Source organism: Elephantulus edwardii, unplaced genomic scaffold (assembly GCF_000299155.1).
Source record: "Elephantulus edwardii isolate Elephantulus edwardi_28Jun2011 unplaced genomic scaffold, EleEdw1.0 scaffold00020, whole genome shotgun sequence".
Lineage (NCBI taxonomy): Eukaryota > Metazoa > Chordata > Mammalia > Macroscelidea > Macroscelididae > Elephantulus > Elephantulus edwardii.
In genome coordinates, this window is record NW_006399770.1 from 2,931,919 (window position 1) to 2,948,628 (window position 16,710).

The following is a 16,710-nucleotide window of genomic DNA, read 5'->3' on the forward strand; positions in this document are numbered from 1 at the left end:
AATTAATTTAATACCAGTTGACATATTTCAGCAGTTGCTCCCCTGCGTGTGTTCACCAGGTTGTGCCAACACATCTGGAGGACAACTACCTGGTGAATTGACTAGAAGAGATCCATATTTATTCCCATTCTGAAAAAAGGTGAACCAACAGAAAGTGGAAATTATGAAACAGTATCACTAATAATCACACACAGGTAAAATTCTGCTAAAGATTATCTAAAAACAAGTGGAACAGTACATCTGACAGAGAACTACCTACCATAAATACAAGCTGCCCATGATGCTAGAGACATTGTTGTCAATGTCAGGTGGATCTTAATAGTAGCAAAGTACCATAGGAATGTCTATCTGTGTTTCATTGACTATGTGGATCACAACAAATTATGGCTGACCTTGAGGAGAATGGGAATCCTAGTACACTTGATTGTGCTCGTATGAAACTTGTATTCAGACCAGGAAGCACTTGTCAGGACAGAGCAAGAAAACGCTGCATGGTTCAAAATCATGAAAGGAGTGCATCCTCTCTCCATACCTTTTCAGTCTTTATGCAGAACAGATCATTTGGGAGGCTGAGCTTTATAAGAAGAATATGACATCAGAATTGGAGGAAGACTCATCAACAGCCTATGTTATGCAGATGACACAACCTTGCTTGTTGAAACTGAGGTGGATCTGAAGCACTTGCTGCAGAATGTCAAGGACTGTAGTCTTCAATATAGATTGACGTTCAATACCAAAAAGACAAAGATTCTCTCCACTGGGCCAATTGGCAGCCCCATGATGGATGGAAAAGAGATTGAGGTTGTTAACAATTCCGGTCTGCTTGGCTCTGCAGTAAACACTTTTGGCACCTGCAGTCAGAAAATCAAAAGATTAACTGCACTGGATTAATATGCGATTAGGGACCTCTCCAAAGTACTTAGAAGCAATTCTGTCATTCTTGAGACTAAGGTGCTCCCAATCCAGACCATGGTCTTTGTAATTGCTTACTATGCATTATTGTTGTTATGTGCCGTCAAGTCACTTGCGACTCATAATGACCCTGTGTACAACAGCCCTACAGTGTGCTCTGTCCTGTGCCAATCGCACTGTCTCTGATACACCCATCCCAATTACCCCAGCCACTGAATCAATTAGCTCAATAATGACTAAAGATGACAGATGAAGAATCAATGCTTTTCAATTATAGTGCTGGATAAGAGTCTTGAACATATCATGGACCATCAAGAAAGCAAATAAGTTTGTCTTGGACAGAGTGAAACAAAGTTTCTCCTTGGAGGCTAGGATTTTGAAGCTCTGATTCACATACTTTGGACACGTGTCCAGGAGGAAACAGTCCTTGGAAATGGACATCATGTTTTGAAGGGTGGAGGGACAGTGCAGTAGAAGAAGACCCCAAGTGAGATGTATTGACACAATAACTGAGATAATGGCGTAGGTGTATTAGAGACAGTGAGACTGGCTCAGGATAGGGCAGACTTCAGAGTTGTACATAAAATCACCTTGAGTCTCAGGCAACTCAACAGCACATAACAACAACCACAGCATATTTTGATAAATTTAAAAACTTAGACAACTTCCTAGAAACCCACACCATACATAGATAGACACAGACATATATAGGACACTTAAAAAGACCCATTCCAAAAGAAGAAACTTAGCAGGTTATAAAAGGGCTCCTCTCTCCTAAAAAAATAAACATCCAGACCCAGATGACTTCATGGCTGAATTCTACCAAACATTCAGAAGAATTATCACCAATTCTACTTAAATTACTTTAAAAAATAGAAATAGAAGTAATACTCTCAGCATCATTTTATGAAGCAAGCATAACCCTAATCGCAAAACCAAGTAATGACATTATGAAATAAGAAATCTCTAGACCCGTGTCTCTCATGAATATAAATGCAAAAATCCTTAACAGAATTTTGGCCAGTAGAATCCAGGAGTACATCACGAAAAGAATACATCATGACCAAGTGGGATTCATAACAGGAATACAAGGATGGTTCACCAAAAGAATGACAAGAAATATAATTCATCACATTAACTAAGCAAAGAACAAGAACCACATGATCCTGTCAATTAACACAAAAAAGGCGGCTTTGTCTGACATACTTTGGACATGTTGCAAGGAGGGACCAGTCCTTGGAGAGGGACATCATGCTTGGGAGGGTGCAGGGACAGCACAGAAGGGGAAGAACTCATACACTCTTGGGATTGTAAAGTGGTACAACCACTCTGGAAGGCAGTTTGACGTTTCCTCAAAAAGCTGAACATAGAATTCCCTCATCACCCAGCAATTCCACTGCTAGGAATGTACTCTGAGGAAAATAAAACTTGAGACAAAAACGGATCTGTGCACTGATGTTCATAGCATTATTCATAATAGAAAAAAAAAGAGAGGGGAGAAATAGCCCAAATGTCCATCAACAAATTAATGAATTGAGGAATTAATTGTGGTACATTCCATGATGCAATACTATGCAACAATAAACTACAGTTTTGAAAAATACTATGTAACGCAAGAGGGGCTGGTGAACATTATGCTGAGTGAACTAATTCAGTCTCATGAAGACAAATACTGCATAGACCATTATTGGAAATTAGAAAGAAAAATTAGATAGAGAGATGATAGATAGATAGATAGATAGATAGATAGATAGATAGATAGATAGATAGATAGATAAAAAGAAAGAAAAAATAAAAATAGAAAGAAAACAAGTAAGATTGTATAAAAGTCCAAAGGTGGAAAGAATGGGATCTGACTATGCAGAGGGAGAAAAGTCACCAGGTCCCAGACTTCAGTGGGCAGAGGGAGGAGGAGAAGGAATTAGGACCGATACAGTGGGGACCTGAAAAGAAGGGAGAGTAATGGGCATAGATCAGTGGTGGTTAATTTTATAAAACACAATGTATGATAACGATTGTATGAAACACAGTGTGAATGATGGAATATGAAAAACACAAAGTATATGAATGAAACAGTGTATATGAATTTTGTATGCAAACCAATATAAAATAATTTTTTTTTTAAAAAAAGAAGTAGTTCAAACTACTAAAGGCACTGGCAAAAAAATAAACCCCTAGGAATTGGTGGAATACCATTTGTCATGCTCTGGCTAAAAGATACAGCCCTTGACATGCTCACTAGTCTATGCCAAGGAATCTGGACAATAGCTACTTGGCCAACTGACCTGAAGAGATCCGTACTTATTCCCAGCCTCAAAAAGGTAAGCCAAAAAGAAATTGTCATTTACTTGAACAATATCAATAATACCACATACAAGCAAAATCTTACTGAACATTATTTAAAAAACAACTAAAATAGTACATAGAGAACTGCCAGAAATTCAAGCCAGATTTAGAAGAGACTGTGGCAACAGTTGTATCATCACAGATATCAGATGGATATTGGCAGAAAGCAGAAGGATGTCTGTTATGTTTTGTTGCCTATGCAAAGGCATATTGCTGTATGGATCACAACAAATTATGGCCAACATTGAAAAGAATGGGAATCTCAGAACACATAATTGTTTTCATACAAAACCTAAATCTAGATTAACAGGCAATTGTCCTAACAACAAGGAAACACTGCATGGTTTTAAATCAAGAAAGATATGCCTTGAGGCTGTAGCCTTTCGCCATTGCCTGTTCAATCTGTATGCTGAACAAATAATTTGAGGAGTGGGACTTTATGAAAAAGAATTTTGCATTAGGATTAGGGGAAAATAGATGAACAGCCTGAATTGTACGTATGACTCAATATTACTTGCCAAACCCAAAGATGAAGGGCTACTGCAGTAACACAAAGTTTTCACTACCAAGCCAATAGGCAAGATCATGATAGATGGCTAAAAGAAATTTTTCTCCACAGTTTCCATCTTAATTGAATCTACAATCAACACCCTTGATACCAGCAGTCAAGAAATCAAAAGATGAGTTGTACTAGAAAAATCTGCAGCCAGCAGCTTCTCTAGAGGTCTAAATAGTAATGATGTCAGTTTAAAGACAGGTGCGGCTCATCCAACCAAACCAGGTCTTATAATTGCATGCTGCTTATTATGCCCATCTTTCTCTCATGGAACCGCTGATGGCCTTGAGCCACATGCCTTTAGGATTGCAGTGCAACTTCTTGCCACTAGGCCAAGTTGGATATTGACTAAGGATAACAGAAGAAGAATTGATACCATGAGTTGTATTGAACAAGAGTACTGAATATCACATGAACTGCCAAGAGAGCAAACAAATCTGCCCTGGAAAATGTGAAACCAGGGTGCTCCTTGGAAGCAATAATGGTGAAACTCTGTTTCGTACACTTTGGACATGTTGTCAGGAGGGACCTGTGCTTGGAGATGAACATCATACTTGGAGAGGTGGAGGATCTACATAAAAGAGTAAGGCCCACAATAAGAGGGATTATTAACATGGTGACTGCAGCAGTGAGGTGGGCCCAAGTTAGAGCAAGGTTTAGATATCCTGTTCATAAGGTCACTGTGAGTCACAGTGTTCTTTGGGGCACCTAACAGCAATACGAGCAATGCTAGCCAAACAATTCCTCTCTCTGCCCTCCCCTTCTGCCCTTGATAGCCACTGTTAAGCTCTGAGAACTAGATATTCTATGATGTAAGGATAGTTCTGTGCAGTGTAGAATGGTCAGTATGATTGCTTACCTCTAGTCTCCAGTAGTAACCACCTAGAATGTTTCCAAAATATTGTTAAATGTCACGTGATGGGTAAATTGCCCCAATTGAGAAACAGTCATACAGAATATAATGTGATTGATGCTTCCTAAAGTTATATAATGGAATGGCCATGATTATTATGTTCCAAAAGTTCCCCTTTTGCTAATAAATTCTATTTTAAATATTTGACTTAAATCTACCAATTTTAAAATCTAACAATTTTTTGAGAAAATTGTTTCCATTTAAAATCCCCTTTGTGTCTTATGTGGACCATTTGTTTAACCTATGTTATTTATGGAAGTCATTGAGCTTTCAAAATATTGTCAGTAGGGGGCATAGTTAACTCATGTATTCTGCATTTATCTGCGTGAAATGATCATCCCAACCTACTAAACATGGTAACACGAATACATGTATTTTTTAGAGTGGTCTGATTTTAAAGATGCAAACATAGGTTTAAGCTTCTGTTGAAGCTTTATTTCAAAATGCATGGAACTAAAGTGAAAAAATTAACATAGTTTTGAGAACTTGTGAAATACAAAACACTATCTCAATTATCAAAGACTTAAATCAGGGATATCAAAACTGTATTTAATATGAGGCTATTAGATAGAAATTACTGTGGAAATGGTATTGGAGGGACAAATGAATCCCAACTAGGTCATTTGGAAAAAAGGCTTCTTAAGGAATTTATATTTTTAATTGTGCCTTACATCAATCTCCGTGACCCTGACATTAGGAAAACTAGGTGTTTCCTATTAATGCTGGCAAAGGAATCACCGTAGAGGCTCTTGGACAGAGTAGGATAAAAATGTAGGACCCAATAAATAATAATGAGGCTTACTGATCTGATGGAGACTGGTGGGACCCCCAAGGCTATGATATCTAGGTATCCTTTGAGTCTGAAGCTAAACTCATCCCTGTGATACAACTTTCCACCAAGCAATGGACAGGCCTGTGAGGTGAACATTAGACAGTTTCTCACTCATTAGGGAAGTCAGCAATATAAGAGCAAATGGGCAGCATTTTACCAGAGTAAAAGCTCAGAAGGCAGGAAGGGAGAGGATAAAAAGATGAATGGCAACAGAAATCACAAAGTCAAAGAAGGAAGAGGGCTATTACAGTGTTAAAATGAAGATGCTGTAATTAATGCCATAAATACATATATGTATAAATGATTGAATGGAAAATCAGTTTGCTCTATATAAACTTTCACTCAAGCTTCCTGACTAATGACTGCATCGGGTGAAGTTTTTGTTAGTAGTATGAAGTAAGGTATTGTGTGATACAATGCTAGTATGTTGGTCATCCAAAAAATAATGATATTTTTAAATCCAACATCAAAGATAGTTATACAACTCTATGATAATTCCAAACCCATGAAATGATACACTTTAAATAAGTAAATTTTATATATTAAATATATCCAAAAAATCATTTAAAATATTCAGCTCACCATCGGTTTTAACTGTCATGTGAATCTGTGTGTCATTGATTATGTAAAGGCATTTGACTGTGTGGATCATAACAAACTGTGGCTGACTCTGAGAAGAAATGGAATCCCAGAACATTTAATCGTGCTAATGCGAAACCTATACTTGGACCAAGAGGCAGTCGTAAGAAAAGAGCAGGGCAACACTGCATGGTTCAAAATTGGGAAGGGTGTACGCCAGGGATGCAACCTGTCTCCATACCTTTTCAGCCTGTATGCAGAGCAGATTTTCGGAGAGGCTGGGCTCTATGAGGAGAAGCGTGGCATTAGGATTGGTGGACGATCTATCAACAATCTGCATTATGCAGATGACACAACTTTGCTTGCTGAAACTGAGAAGGACCTCATGCACTTACTGCGGAGGGTCAAGGACTGCAGCCTTCAGTATGGACTGAGGCTCAATGTCAAGAAGACAAAAATTCTCACCACTGGACCAATCGGTAGCATCAGGATGGATGGCAAAGAGATTGAGAGTGTTCACAGCTTCAGTTTGCTCGGCTCCACGGTCAACACTCTTGGCACCAGTAGCCAGGAAATAAAAAAACGAATTGCAATGGGAAAGTCTGCGGTTAGGGACCTCTCTAAAGTACTCAAGAGCAATGGTGTCTCTCTGGAGACTAAGGTGAGCCTGATACAGGCCATGGTTTTTGCAATCACTTGTTATGCATTAGAGAGTTGGGCAATGACTAGGGAGGATAGAAGGAGAATTGGCGCCTTTGAACTGTGGTGCTGGAGAAGAGTATTGAATGTACCATGGACTGCCAGGAAAACAAACAGTTTCATCCTAGAGAGGGTTAAACCAGGCTGCTCCTTGGAGGCAAGGATTCTGGGGCTTCACCTGACATACTTTGGACATGTTGTAAGGAGAGACAGGTCTTTAGAGAGGGGCATCATGCTGGGTAGAGTGGAGGGACGGCGCAGGAGGGGAAGAACCTCTATGAGGTGGATTGATTCAGTGACTGGGGTAATCGGGATGGGTGTGTCAGAGGCAATGAGATTGGCACGGGATAGGGCACCGTTTAGGGCTGTTGAATAGAGGGTCGCTATAAGTCGCAAACGACTCGACGGCACATAACAACAACAACAACAACTACCTTACACTTTTTACCTTCTCTTGAGTTTATTGGGCTTTAAAAAAAATAATTTTTTTTTATAATTATATTTTATTAATTTTCATAAACATTTACAGAGATTTTGGGCTTCCACTCATTCATTGTTGCACTAAAAAAAATAATTTTTTTAAAAAAATAATTTTATTTGATATTCATGAATGTAAAAATAACAGATGGCACTAGAGTGGCCAAATCTGACCTCTGCTGATAGAAAACTTTCTCCATCAGCAGCATCTAAAGTACAAACCAATTCTCATGAAGTCAGACTGGTCCCCCGTGATCTTGCTCATCTTTCTACTAGTTCCACCTTCTCTACTGGGTCTGAAACCCATCAAAATAGTTATACAGACTCCCAGCCATGCTCAGAATTAAGGAGTTTAGTATGCAAGTTAAGAGGTTACAACTCAGGGAGGCAACAGGATACAATTTGTTAGTCAGGGCAGCTTCTTTAACATGTTTGCAGACCTTTCGGCCTTCAGTGTTGTGGTTTTAAGCTAGTGTAGAAAAGCTTTCTTACTCCTGCTGTTGGTCCCATCCTCTCCCCAGCCCACCTCAGGCTCCAGCAAACTTGCGTAAAGCCCCCTAGCTCTGGGTCCATGGAACAGTAGTTAGGTCACCTCTGACTCAAGTCAGTCTTTGATTTTCTGCTACAGTTGCTGTTTCTCTCTTGTAAGCCTCAGTCTGAGTGGCACAGATGTCTCTGGCCCCAAAAGATGTGCTGCGTTCTGTTTCTTCTTTCTTACTGGTAGTGAGATACCAATATTTATGCCACTGAACCTGCTCAGCATAAACTTAGTGGGGGGAAAAAATCATACTTGATGGAATGGTGAAACAAGTCAATTCCTTTGTAGCTAAATTGTTGTTGTTACTGTGTACTTTTCGGTTGGAACCGACTCATAGTTGCCCCCCTGTCATCTTTTCAGAGGCAGGAAATTACACAGGAGGAGTTTGCCCATCTTTCTCTCATGGAACAGCCGGTGATTTCGAACTGCATACCTTTGTTGGCAGTGCAGTTCCTTACCAGGAAACCACCAAAGCTCTCTAATAGACTATTCAATCAATTCTTCTGTCATCTTTATTCATTGTCCCGCTATCAGATGCATAGCAAGTGATTGAAAAGACCATGACCTGAATCACATGCACCTTTGTTCTTTAAACAAAATGAGGATATGATGAAATAAGAGAACTAAACAGATGATTTCAAATGGTAGCTGAATAAAAAGTATTGTAATGAAATGTAAAAAGAACTGGAATAAGAAAACCCAAAGGGATGAACACATTAGACATTTCTGAAGTTGAAAGAACTGAAGGAAAGTGTTAAGCCTTGGACTGCAAGACTGATGGTTTATAGACAAAAGATTGAACATGTAGAATAGTTCAAAATAGTGAATTAGTTTGTTCAAAAGGAAGTGAAAGGAATAGAGAGTCACTTGTACCAAAAAAAAAATTAGTTTAGGCTCAATGATTTCAGGAGGTACATATGATTTAGATCCAATGGTACTGAGAGAAGAAATCCAAGCTTTATTGAACCTATTGATGGAAAAATAAGGCTCCAGGAATTGATGGAATACCAATAAAGATGTTTCAACAAATAGATGCAGCCCTGATGTGCTCACTAGTTTATGCCAGAAATTTGGAAGGCAGCTAATTGGCCAGCTAACCAGAAGAGATCCAAAGTGGTACTCTTAACAGAATGCAGTAATTATAGAAACATATCATTAATATCATAGACAGTGTTATCTTGCTGAAGTTAATTTTAAAATTATTAAAGCAATACACTGAGAACAAACTATTGGAAATTTAAGCTGGATTTGCAACAGCTAAAAAAAAAGACATCATTGCTGACGTTAGCTAAAATCTTGGCTAAAAACAGAATACTAGAAAGATGTTACTTGTGTTTTATTGACTATGCAAAGACATTTTTTAATAGAAAATAGGATAACAGAAAATAATGAGAATTACAGGCTCATACAGAACCTGTACATTGACCAAAAAGCAGTTGTTTACACAGAGCAAAGGAATATAGCATGATTTAAATTTGAGAAAGTTGAGCATCAAGGGCTGATCATTTCACCATGCTAATTCTGTCCATTTGCTGAGGAAGTAATCCAAGAAGCTGCACTACATGAAGAAAAATATGGCACAAGAATTGGAGGAATCTCATCAACACTCTGCTGTATGCAGGTGACACAAACTTGCTTTCAGAAAATTACTTGCAACATTTCTTAATGAAGCTTAAAGATTATAGCCTTCCAGTTTGGCATTTCTTAAAAAAGCTAAATATTGAAATTCCATATGAGCCATCTATTCCACTGCTTGGAAAATACCCTGAGAAAATTAGAACGGAGGCACAGAGATTTGTACATCAGTCTGCATAGCAGTGTTACTTACCATTGCAAGAATGTGGAAACAGCCCAGATGTCTTACCATAATTGAATGGGCTGAGAAATAACAGTACATTCACACGCTAGAATACTACACAGCACACAGGAGCAAGGATTTTGAAAATCACTCACTGCCTAACTTGGGAGGGACTGGAGAGCATTATGCTAAGTAATTTAACTCAGTCCGTAAGGACAAATACTGTATAAGACTATTATTGTAGAAATAGATAACTAGTAAAATGTGTAAGAGGATCTGACTGGTGGTAGGGTAGGAGCAGAGGGTTAGGGTGGCAAGGGAATAATCATAGTGTTACACAATTTGATGGGTGGAGGGAGGGGGTGGGTAAAGGAAATGAGAAAGACCTGGTGTGAAAAACAATGTATACGAGCTTTGTTACGTAAACCAGTATAAAATAAAAATTTTATTTAACAAAAGTAAGAATATATTTGAAGTACAACTTTTTTAAAAAAAAGAACAAATACTTCATAAGACCATTATGATAAAAATGGAAAGCTAGCTAGTAAGATGTGTATGGACATCCAAAGAGGGAAGGGAGGGGGGAGGGGCACTGAGGGTACAGAGGGGATGAAATTACAGGGTCACAGAGTTTGGTGAGTGGAGGGAGGGGGTGAGAAACAAAACAATGTATCTGAATGAAATACAATATAAACAAATTGCTGTATGCAAACCAATTTTTAAAAATGTAAAATAAAATTTATAAAAAACTTTATAGCCTTCATTATTCATTACAGCTCAACATTTAAAAAAATCCTACAATTGGACCAATAACTAAACATCATAATAGATGGAGAAATAATTGAAGTTGCCAAATTATTTTCATTTTACTTGGATCCACAGTGTACACCTATGATTGTTAGCATCAGCCAAGATATAAAAGGATGTATTCTTATGAGCATATCTGCCAAGGACCTGTTGAAGTGATAAAACACAAAAAGATCACTTTAAAAAACCAAGATATACCTGTACTAAGCCGTGCTGTTTTCAGTTACTTCATATACATTTGAAAATTGGACAGTGAATAAGAAAGATTGAAGACCAATTTATGCCTCTGAAAGATGATGTTGATCAAGAATGTGTAATATTCTGTGACAGCCAAAGATAGTGAGACTTCATGTCAGTTACTTTGGGCTTGGTATCAGGAGGTTCCAGTCCCTGGAAAAGAACATCATTGTTGGAAAATTGAAAGAGGAAGACTAGGCTGGATTGACAGAGTAACTCAACAGTGGACTTGACCTTGAGCATAGCATATATTGTGATGATAGCATAGGATCAGGCAAAGTTTCATTTTGCTGAACACATGGTCACTATGAGCTGGAGCCAAATCTGTAGCTCCTAGCCACAACAATTTTATAGTCCTAAACTATTTTGTGTATTGATTTTCACTCCAGTCTTGAATATTGTTTATATAATTTAAGCTAGTATTAAGTGCTTTTCAAGTGTGAATTTGTGTTCAGGATTGTGAGTTTATGGAAATTCCTTCAACTTGTATTGAAAGTATGTCCCTGTGGATTATAGTGTTTGTTTAATCGTAGGGAATAAGCTAGTAAAAATAGATTGTAGATCATGTTGAATACCATACTAAAAAATTCACTCTCAATTGCATCAGCAGACTTTCATTTAATGAAAGTGCAAAAGTATCTAGCAGTATGGGAAATCTAGAATAGGGTAGAGTAATATAATTGATAAAAAGAAGGGTCTTATTGTAGCAATAGATAACTAGTAAAACATGTACGAGAATCTACGGTGAGGGTGGGAGCAGAGGAGGAAGGATGGGGGGAGTGGGGGTGTAGTTAATCATAGGTTCACTCATTTTGATGGGTGGAGGGACGGATGGGTAAATGAAATGGGAAAGATCCAGTGTTAAAAACAATATATACAAACTTTGTAAGTAAACCAATAAAAGAAAAATTTTATTTTAAAAAAGAGATCTTTTTCTGTCAATCAGGACTATAAATAAAAGTAAAGAGGAAGAAACTCAGAAGTAGTAGTTGCCATTGTTTCTCTTCATGTTGTTATGTTCTGTGGAGTCACTTACATTTGCTAATGATGCTGTGCACAACAGCTCTACATCCTGCCCTGTCCTAAGCCAGCCTCACTGTTTCCTTCTCACCTACCCTTATTACCCAAGCTACTGTGTCAATTCATCTCTTCCAGGGTCTTCCTTTCCAGTGCTGTCCCTCCACCCTTCCAAGCATGATGTCCTTCTGCAAGCACCAGTCCCTCCTGGCCACGTCCTAAGGATGTGAGATGAAGCTTTAACATCTTTGCTTCTAGGGAGCAGTCTACCCTTTCCAGGATAGACCTGTATGTTCTCTTGGCAGTCCATGTCCAGTACTCCCCTGCAGCACCCCAACTTAAAGGGATCAATTACTCTTCTGTTATCCTTAGTCATTGTTTAGCTCTCTCATGCAAAGCAAGTGATTGCGAAGCCTATGGCCTGGATCAGGCACACCTCAATCTCCAGTCTGACATCATTGCTCGTTAACACTTTGGAGAGGTCTCTTGACAGCAAATTTACCCAATGCCATTTGTTTTTTGATTGCCTGACTCCTGGTACCAAGAATGTTAGTTATGGAACTGAGCGAGCTGAAACTGTTAGTAATCTCAATCTCTTTTCCACCTATCGTGGTGCTTTCAGTTGGCCCATTGGTGAGACTTTTTGTCTTCTTGATGTTGAGCTTCAATCTATATTGAAGACACAGTCTTTGACCTTCTACAGCAGACACTTCAGGTCCTCCTCAATGTCAGCAAACAGGGTTGCAGCTGCATAGTGCTGGTTTTTGAAGAATCTTCTTCCAATCTTAATGCCACATTCCTCCTCCTGAAGTCCAGCCTCCCAAATTTTCTGTTCCACATATGGACTGAAAAGATACGGAGACAGGGTGCATCATCTTTCCTGATTTTGAACCATGCAGTGTTTTGTTGCTCTGGTACAGGTTTTGCATAAGCACAATTAGATATTCTGGGATTGCCCCTTCTTAAGCTTAGCCACAGTTTGTCGTGGTCCACACAGTCAAATACCTTTGCATAGTTAATGAAGCACATACAATTATTCCTCTGATTCTGCTTTTAGCCAAGATCCATCTGACATTGGGTGTGATGTCCCTAGTCCACGGACTCTTCTAAACTCAGCTTGCATTTCTAGTAGTTCTGTCAATATACTATTCCAGTCCTTTTTGCATAATCTTTAGCAGGATTTTGCTTGTACATGATATTAGTCATATTGCTCCAGATTTCTTGGCACAGCCTAGTGAGAACATCCAGGGCAGCATCTCTGTTTATTGAAATATATCAATTAAATATGCCATCTATTCCTGGGGCCTTGCTTTTTGCCAATTCCTTCAGAATATCTTAGACTTCCTCTTTCATCACCATTGTCTCTTGGTCATATGTTGTTTCATTAAATTTTTATTTATCATACAGTTCTTTTTGATATGGTGACTCTATGTAGTCTTTCCATCTTCTTTTGATGCTTCCTGGATCATTCATTATTCTTCCCATATCATCCTTAAGTATTGCAACTCAAGGCTTGAATTTGTTCTTCAGTTTCTTCAGCTTGGACATGCTGAACAAGTTCGTCCCCTTTGATTTTCTGACTCTAGCTCTTAATTACATTATAACACTCTGGTGACATAGTGTTAAGAAGCTGTACCACAATGCCAAAGGCAAAAGGTTTGAATAGGCCAGCTGCTCCAGGGGAGAAGGATGGGCGTTAAGTGTCACCTACAGATCACCTCCAACTCAGCGGTACAACTATATGGTTCAAATTTCTGTGATTAAAACCAAATATAGAGTCATTTTCAAAAACTTTCCCATTATCATCGTCACAATATATTTTTGAAAATCAAGTAGTAATATCAAGCCTTCCATACAAGTTGGCCATGGCTGAAAGACAAGTCAAGACAGGTTTTTCTCCCCCACCTTTAGTTATGAAATTCCTCCCTGATGTATCCCCAGAGAATAATTTAGCGTTAAAAGAATTCAGACAGGATTTAACCTGAATGAGAAACTTTTGTTTTCTTTTTATTGTGACTTAGGTGAAATTTTGCAAAGGATATTAGTTTTTCTTTCCATTTTCATATATGTTTCATTTTATAATTAAAATACTACATGTGATCATTTATTCTACACTGCCTATCCCTTCATAATGTTAGTACATGCCTATTATCTATTAATTTTTACTCCGTTTCCCTCCCTTCTCATTGTTGGTAACCTACAAGAGTGATTCTTTCTACATATAAACTTTTCCCTAGCTTTGAATAATAGTAGTTTTGGGTAGTAGACATTTTAAAATGTCTTGCAACAAATGAGAATGGAAACAGAGCATACAAAAATCTTTAAGACCCAACAAAAGCAGTGTTCAATATATGGCAATAAGCACACATCAAAAAAGAAGACAGACCTAAAATCACTTCAGTGGCTTTAGCAATTGGAGAAAGAACAGCACATCAACTTTACAGTCTTTAAAAGAAAGGAAATAATAAAGAATAGAGTAGAAATAAAGGAAACAAAGCAGAGAAGCAGTACAATCAAAATGACCAGAAGGTGTTTTTTTTAAAAGGATTAATAAAAGCAGCAACCAAGCTACTAGCATTTCTAAAAAAGGAAAAGAATATGCAAATAAAAAAAGAATGGAACAGGTGATGTCAAAATAGAACCAACTGAAATAAAAAGAATATCATGTTTTTAATTACTTAATTGTTGAATAACACCTATGATGACTAATCTTTTTTCTAACATAAAATAGGTAAAAATTTTCAGTCATTTCATTTACAGTCTGGGTATTTATATTTTTATCTATTAGAACCAGATCAACAGTAACCATCTTCGAAGAGCAGAACAGGAGGTGACCAGTCTACAGGAGAAGGTGCAGTATCTTTCTGCACAGAACAAGGGACTACTTACTCAACTAAGTGAAGCTAAGCGCAAACAAGCAGAGATTGAATGCAAGGTAAATGTGTCATTAGTTGATGTGTTTATTACTATAATAATCTCTTTGTTTCACTCATCATGTTTAAATTCTTTTATAAACAAATCTTCCCTTGGTTTGAGAAGAGACAGAAAGCAAAGTTACCTTCTTACTTTTCCTACATCTGCTTTAATGACTGTTTTGGTCCATCTTGTTGATCTTGCTCTGAAGTGGGTTTCAGGCAAGAAACCTGAAATTTCAACCACTGGATTGGTTTAACTTAATACTTGAATTGGCATTTATAAATATCTATGTCTGTTTGTTTTTCTTGTGATCTGTAATCCTTTAAAACTGAAGCTTTTGGTTTCTCAACAAAGAAGACAGCTAATTTACCTGGCTTAGGTATTCTGTACTTTGATATCTTATTAATAGGCATCAATATTTATATGATTTCTGAATAGAATTAAGAAAAATGTGCATTTTCATCATTAGGATGGGAAAGATGGTAATATCTCTTAATTTTTTAACCATTTCTCCTATTTTTCTTTATAAGAAGTGTTTGGATCATTTGTATTAGAATGCAGAATTCAAAGCAGTGAGAGAGATGAAGGTTTTGTCAGAGAGAGTGCATGTGTGTGTCTGAAATAAAAAAAATTACAGTTTGAACATGAGTATAGATTTCTGTGAACAAATTATTGGTTTTAGACAATAAATTAGATAACCATCTTTCCACAATAAGATAGGAAGGATAATGGCCCTTAGAGATTCCAGCCCATTTAGTCTAGGATACGAAATAAGACTTTCAATGGCTCATATAAAGCTGTAATTCCATCAACTTGTTCTGGTGTCATTAAAAACCAAGAGTGGAGCTTGAGTGGTTTATCAGTGTCACTGAAATCCAGAGATGAAATTACATCCTAATAAATATGCATGGCTGTTACAGTTTACACTGACAGAAATCTGTAGCCAGTACTGAAATTTGTACTAATTTAAGAATAGTTCCTCATGAAGGATATAACTAGACTAATTGAAAATAAATTATACTAAGTAGAATCAGTTTGATTTGCCATATCAATAAAAAATTACATTTTTAAAGTGTTATCTGCTAATTTTTCTAAAATAGAGAATTTAAGTATGTTTTTATTGTTGATGTAAACTTCCTTCTATTTCATAATAATGTTACTGAATTTATATGATTTCTTGAGTGCTTTAACATTTGTTAAAAGCAAGCTCTTTGGTAGTAAATGCTTGATTGGACAGTTTGCTGATGGAAAAACATTTTCTTTCAACTTAGCCAAATAATGGACAAATTCAAGATTTTAGAGGATTTTATTAAGAATTGATGGAATTTTATGTAAATTTTAATTATTTAAGACCTTTCTGTTGGATATTACAGATGCTGACTGACCTTGTTGAAAATTGCTTATTGATTTCATTATTCTTTTGTAACAGATTTCTAAAATAACTAGTTTGTTAATTATCCAACCTAGATCCTAGACCATTCTGATTAAGTTTATGTAGTCTACCTTGATCTATTGGAACAATTCAGGAATTTACTGTTGCAGGAAAACCAGTTCTTGAACTTTATAAATCTGATTTTGTTTACTAACCATATTTTTACACAACACATATCTACAAAACCCCTCACATATTCCTTCATGTTGCATATTATGCACAGTATTTTGTACGTGAAATACAAAAATAAAGCAAAATACTAGAATGACATGTACAAATAACTGGAGTCAGAAAATCAGAAGGGACAAACTCAGCATTTCTTAAGCTGAAGGAGCTGAAGAACAAATTCAAGGCTCATGTAGCATTACTGTTTTTTTAAGTGAAATTTTAGTGAAAGTTTATAGAGACATTGGATTTATATTCATTCATTGTTGCACATTTTCCTCCCTGCACACCTCTCCCCCCAATTGGTTTTTCTCTTTCAAAAGTAAAAAAAACAAAACAACCATACCCAGCTTTCAGTTATTACACAATCCCCCCCCCCAAGGCCACTCCCCCATGAAGCTCTCATTCTGGACTCTTGTCATGATAATAATACCCAATCATATTCTCTCCCTCTTTTGTTTCAGTGCAGTATGTTGTTGTTGTTGT

The 16,710-nt window shown here is 37.2% G+C and overlaps 1 protein-coding gene across 1 annotated transcript in view; it reads left to right on the top strand.

The window, feature by feature from the left end:
• EVI5 (ecotropic viral integration site 5) overlaps nucleotides 1-16,710 on the top strand; it is a 369,934-nt gene that overhangs the window by 231,728 nt on the left and 121,496 nt on the right. Inside the window, exon 15 of the mRNA XM_006882417.1 lies at nucleotides 14,500-14,646. Coding sequence (XP_006882479.1) covers nucleotides 14,500-14,646 — 147 coding nt within the window. The remainder of the gene's footprint in view (nucleotides 1-14,499; nucleotides 14,647-16,710) is intronic.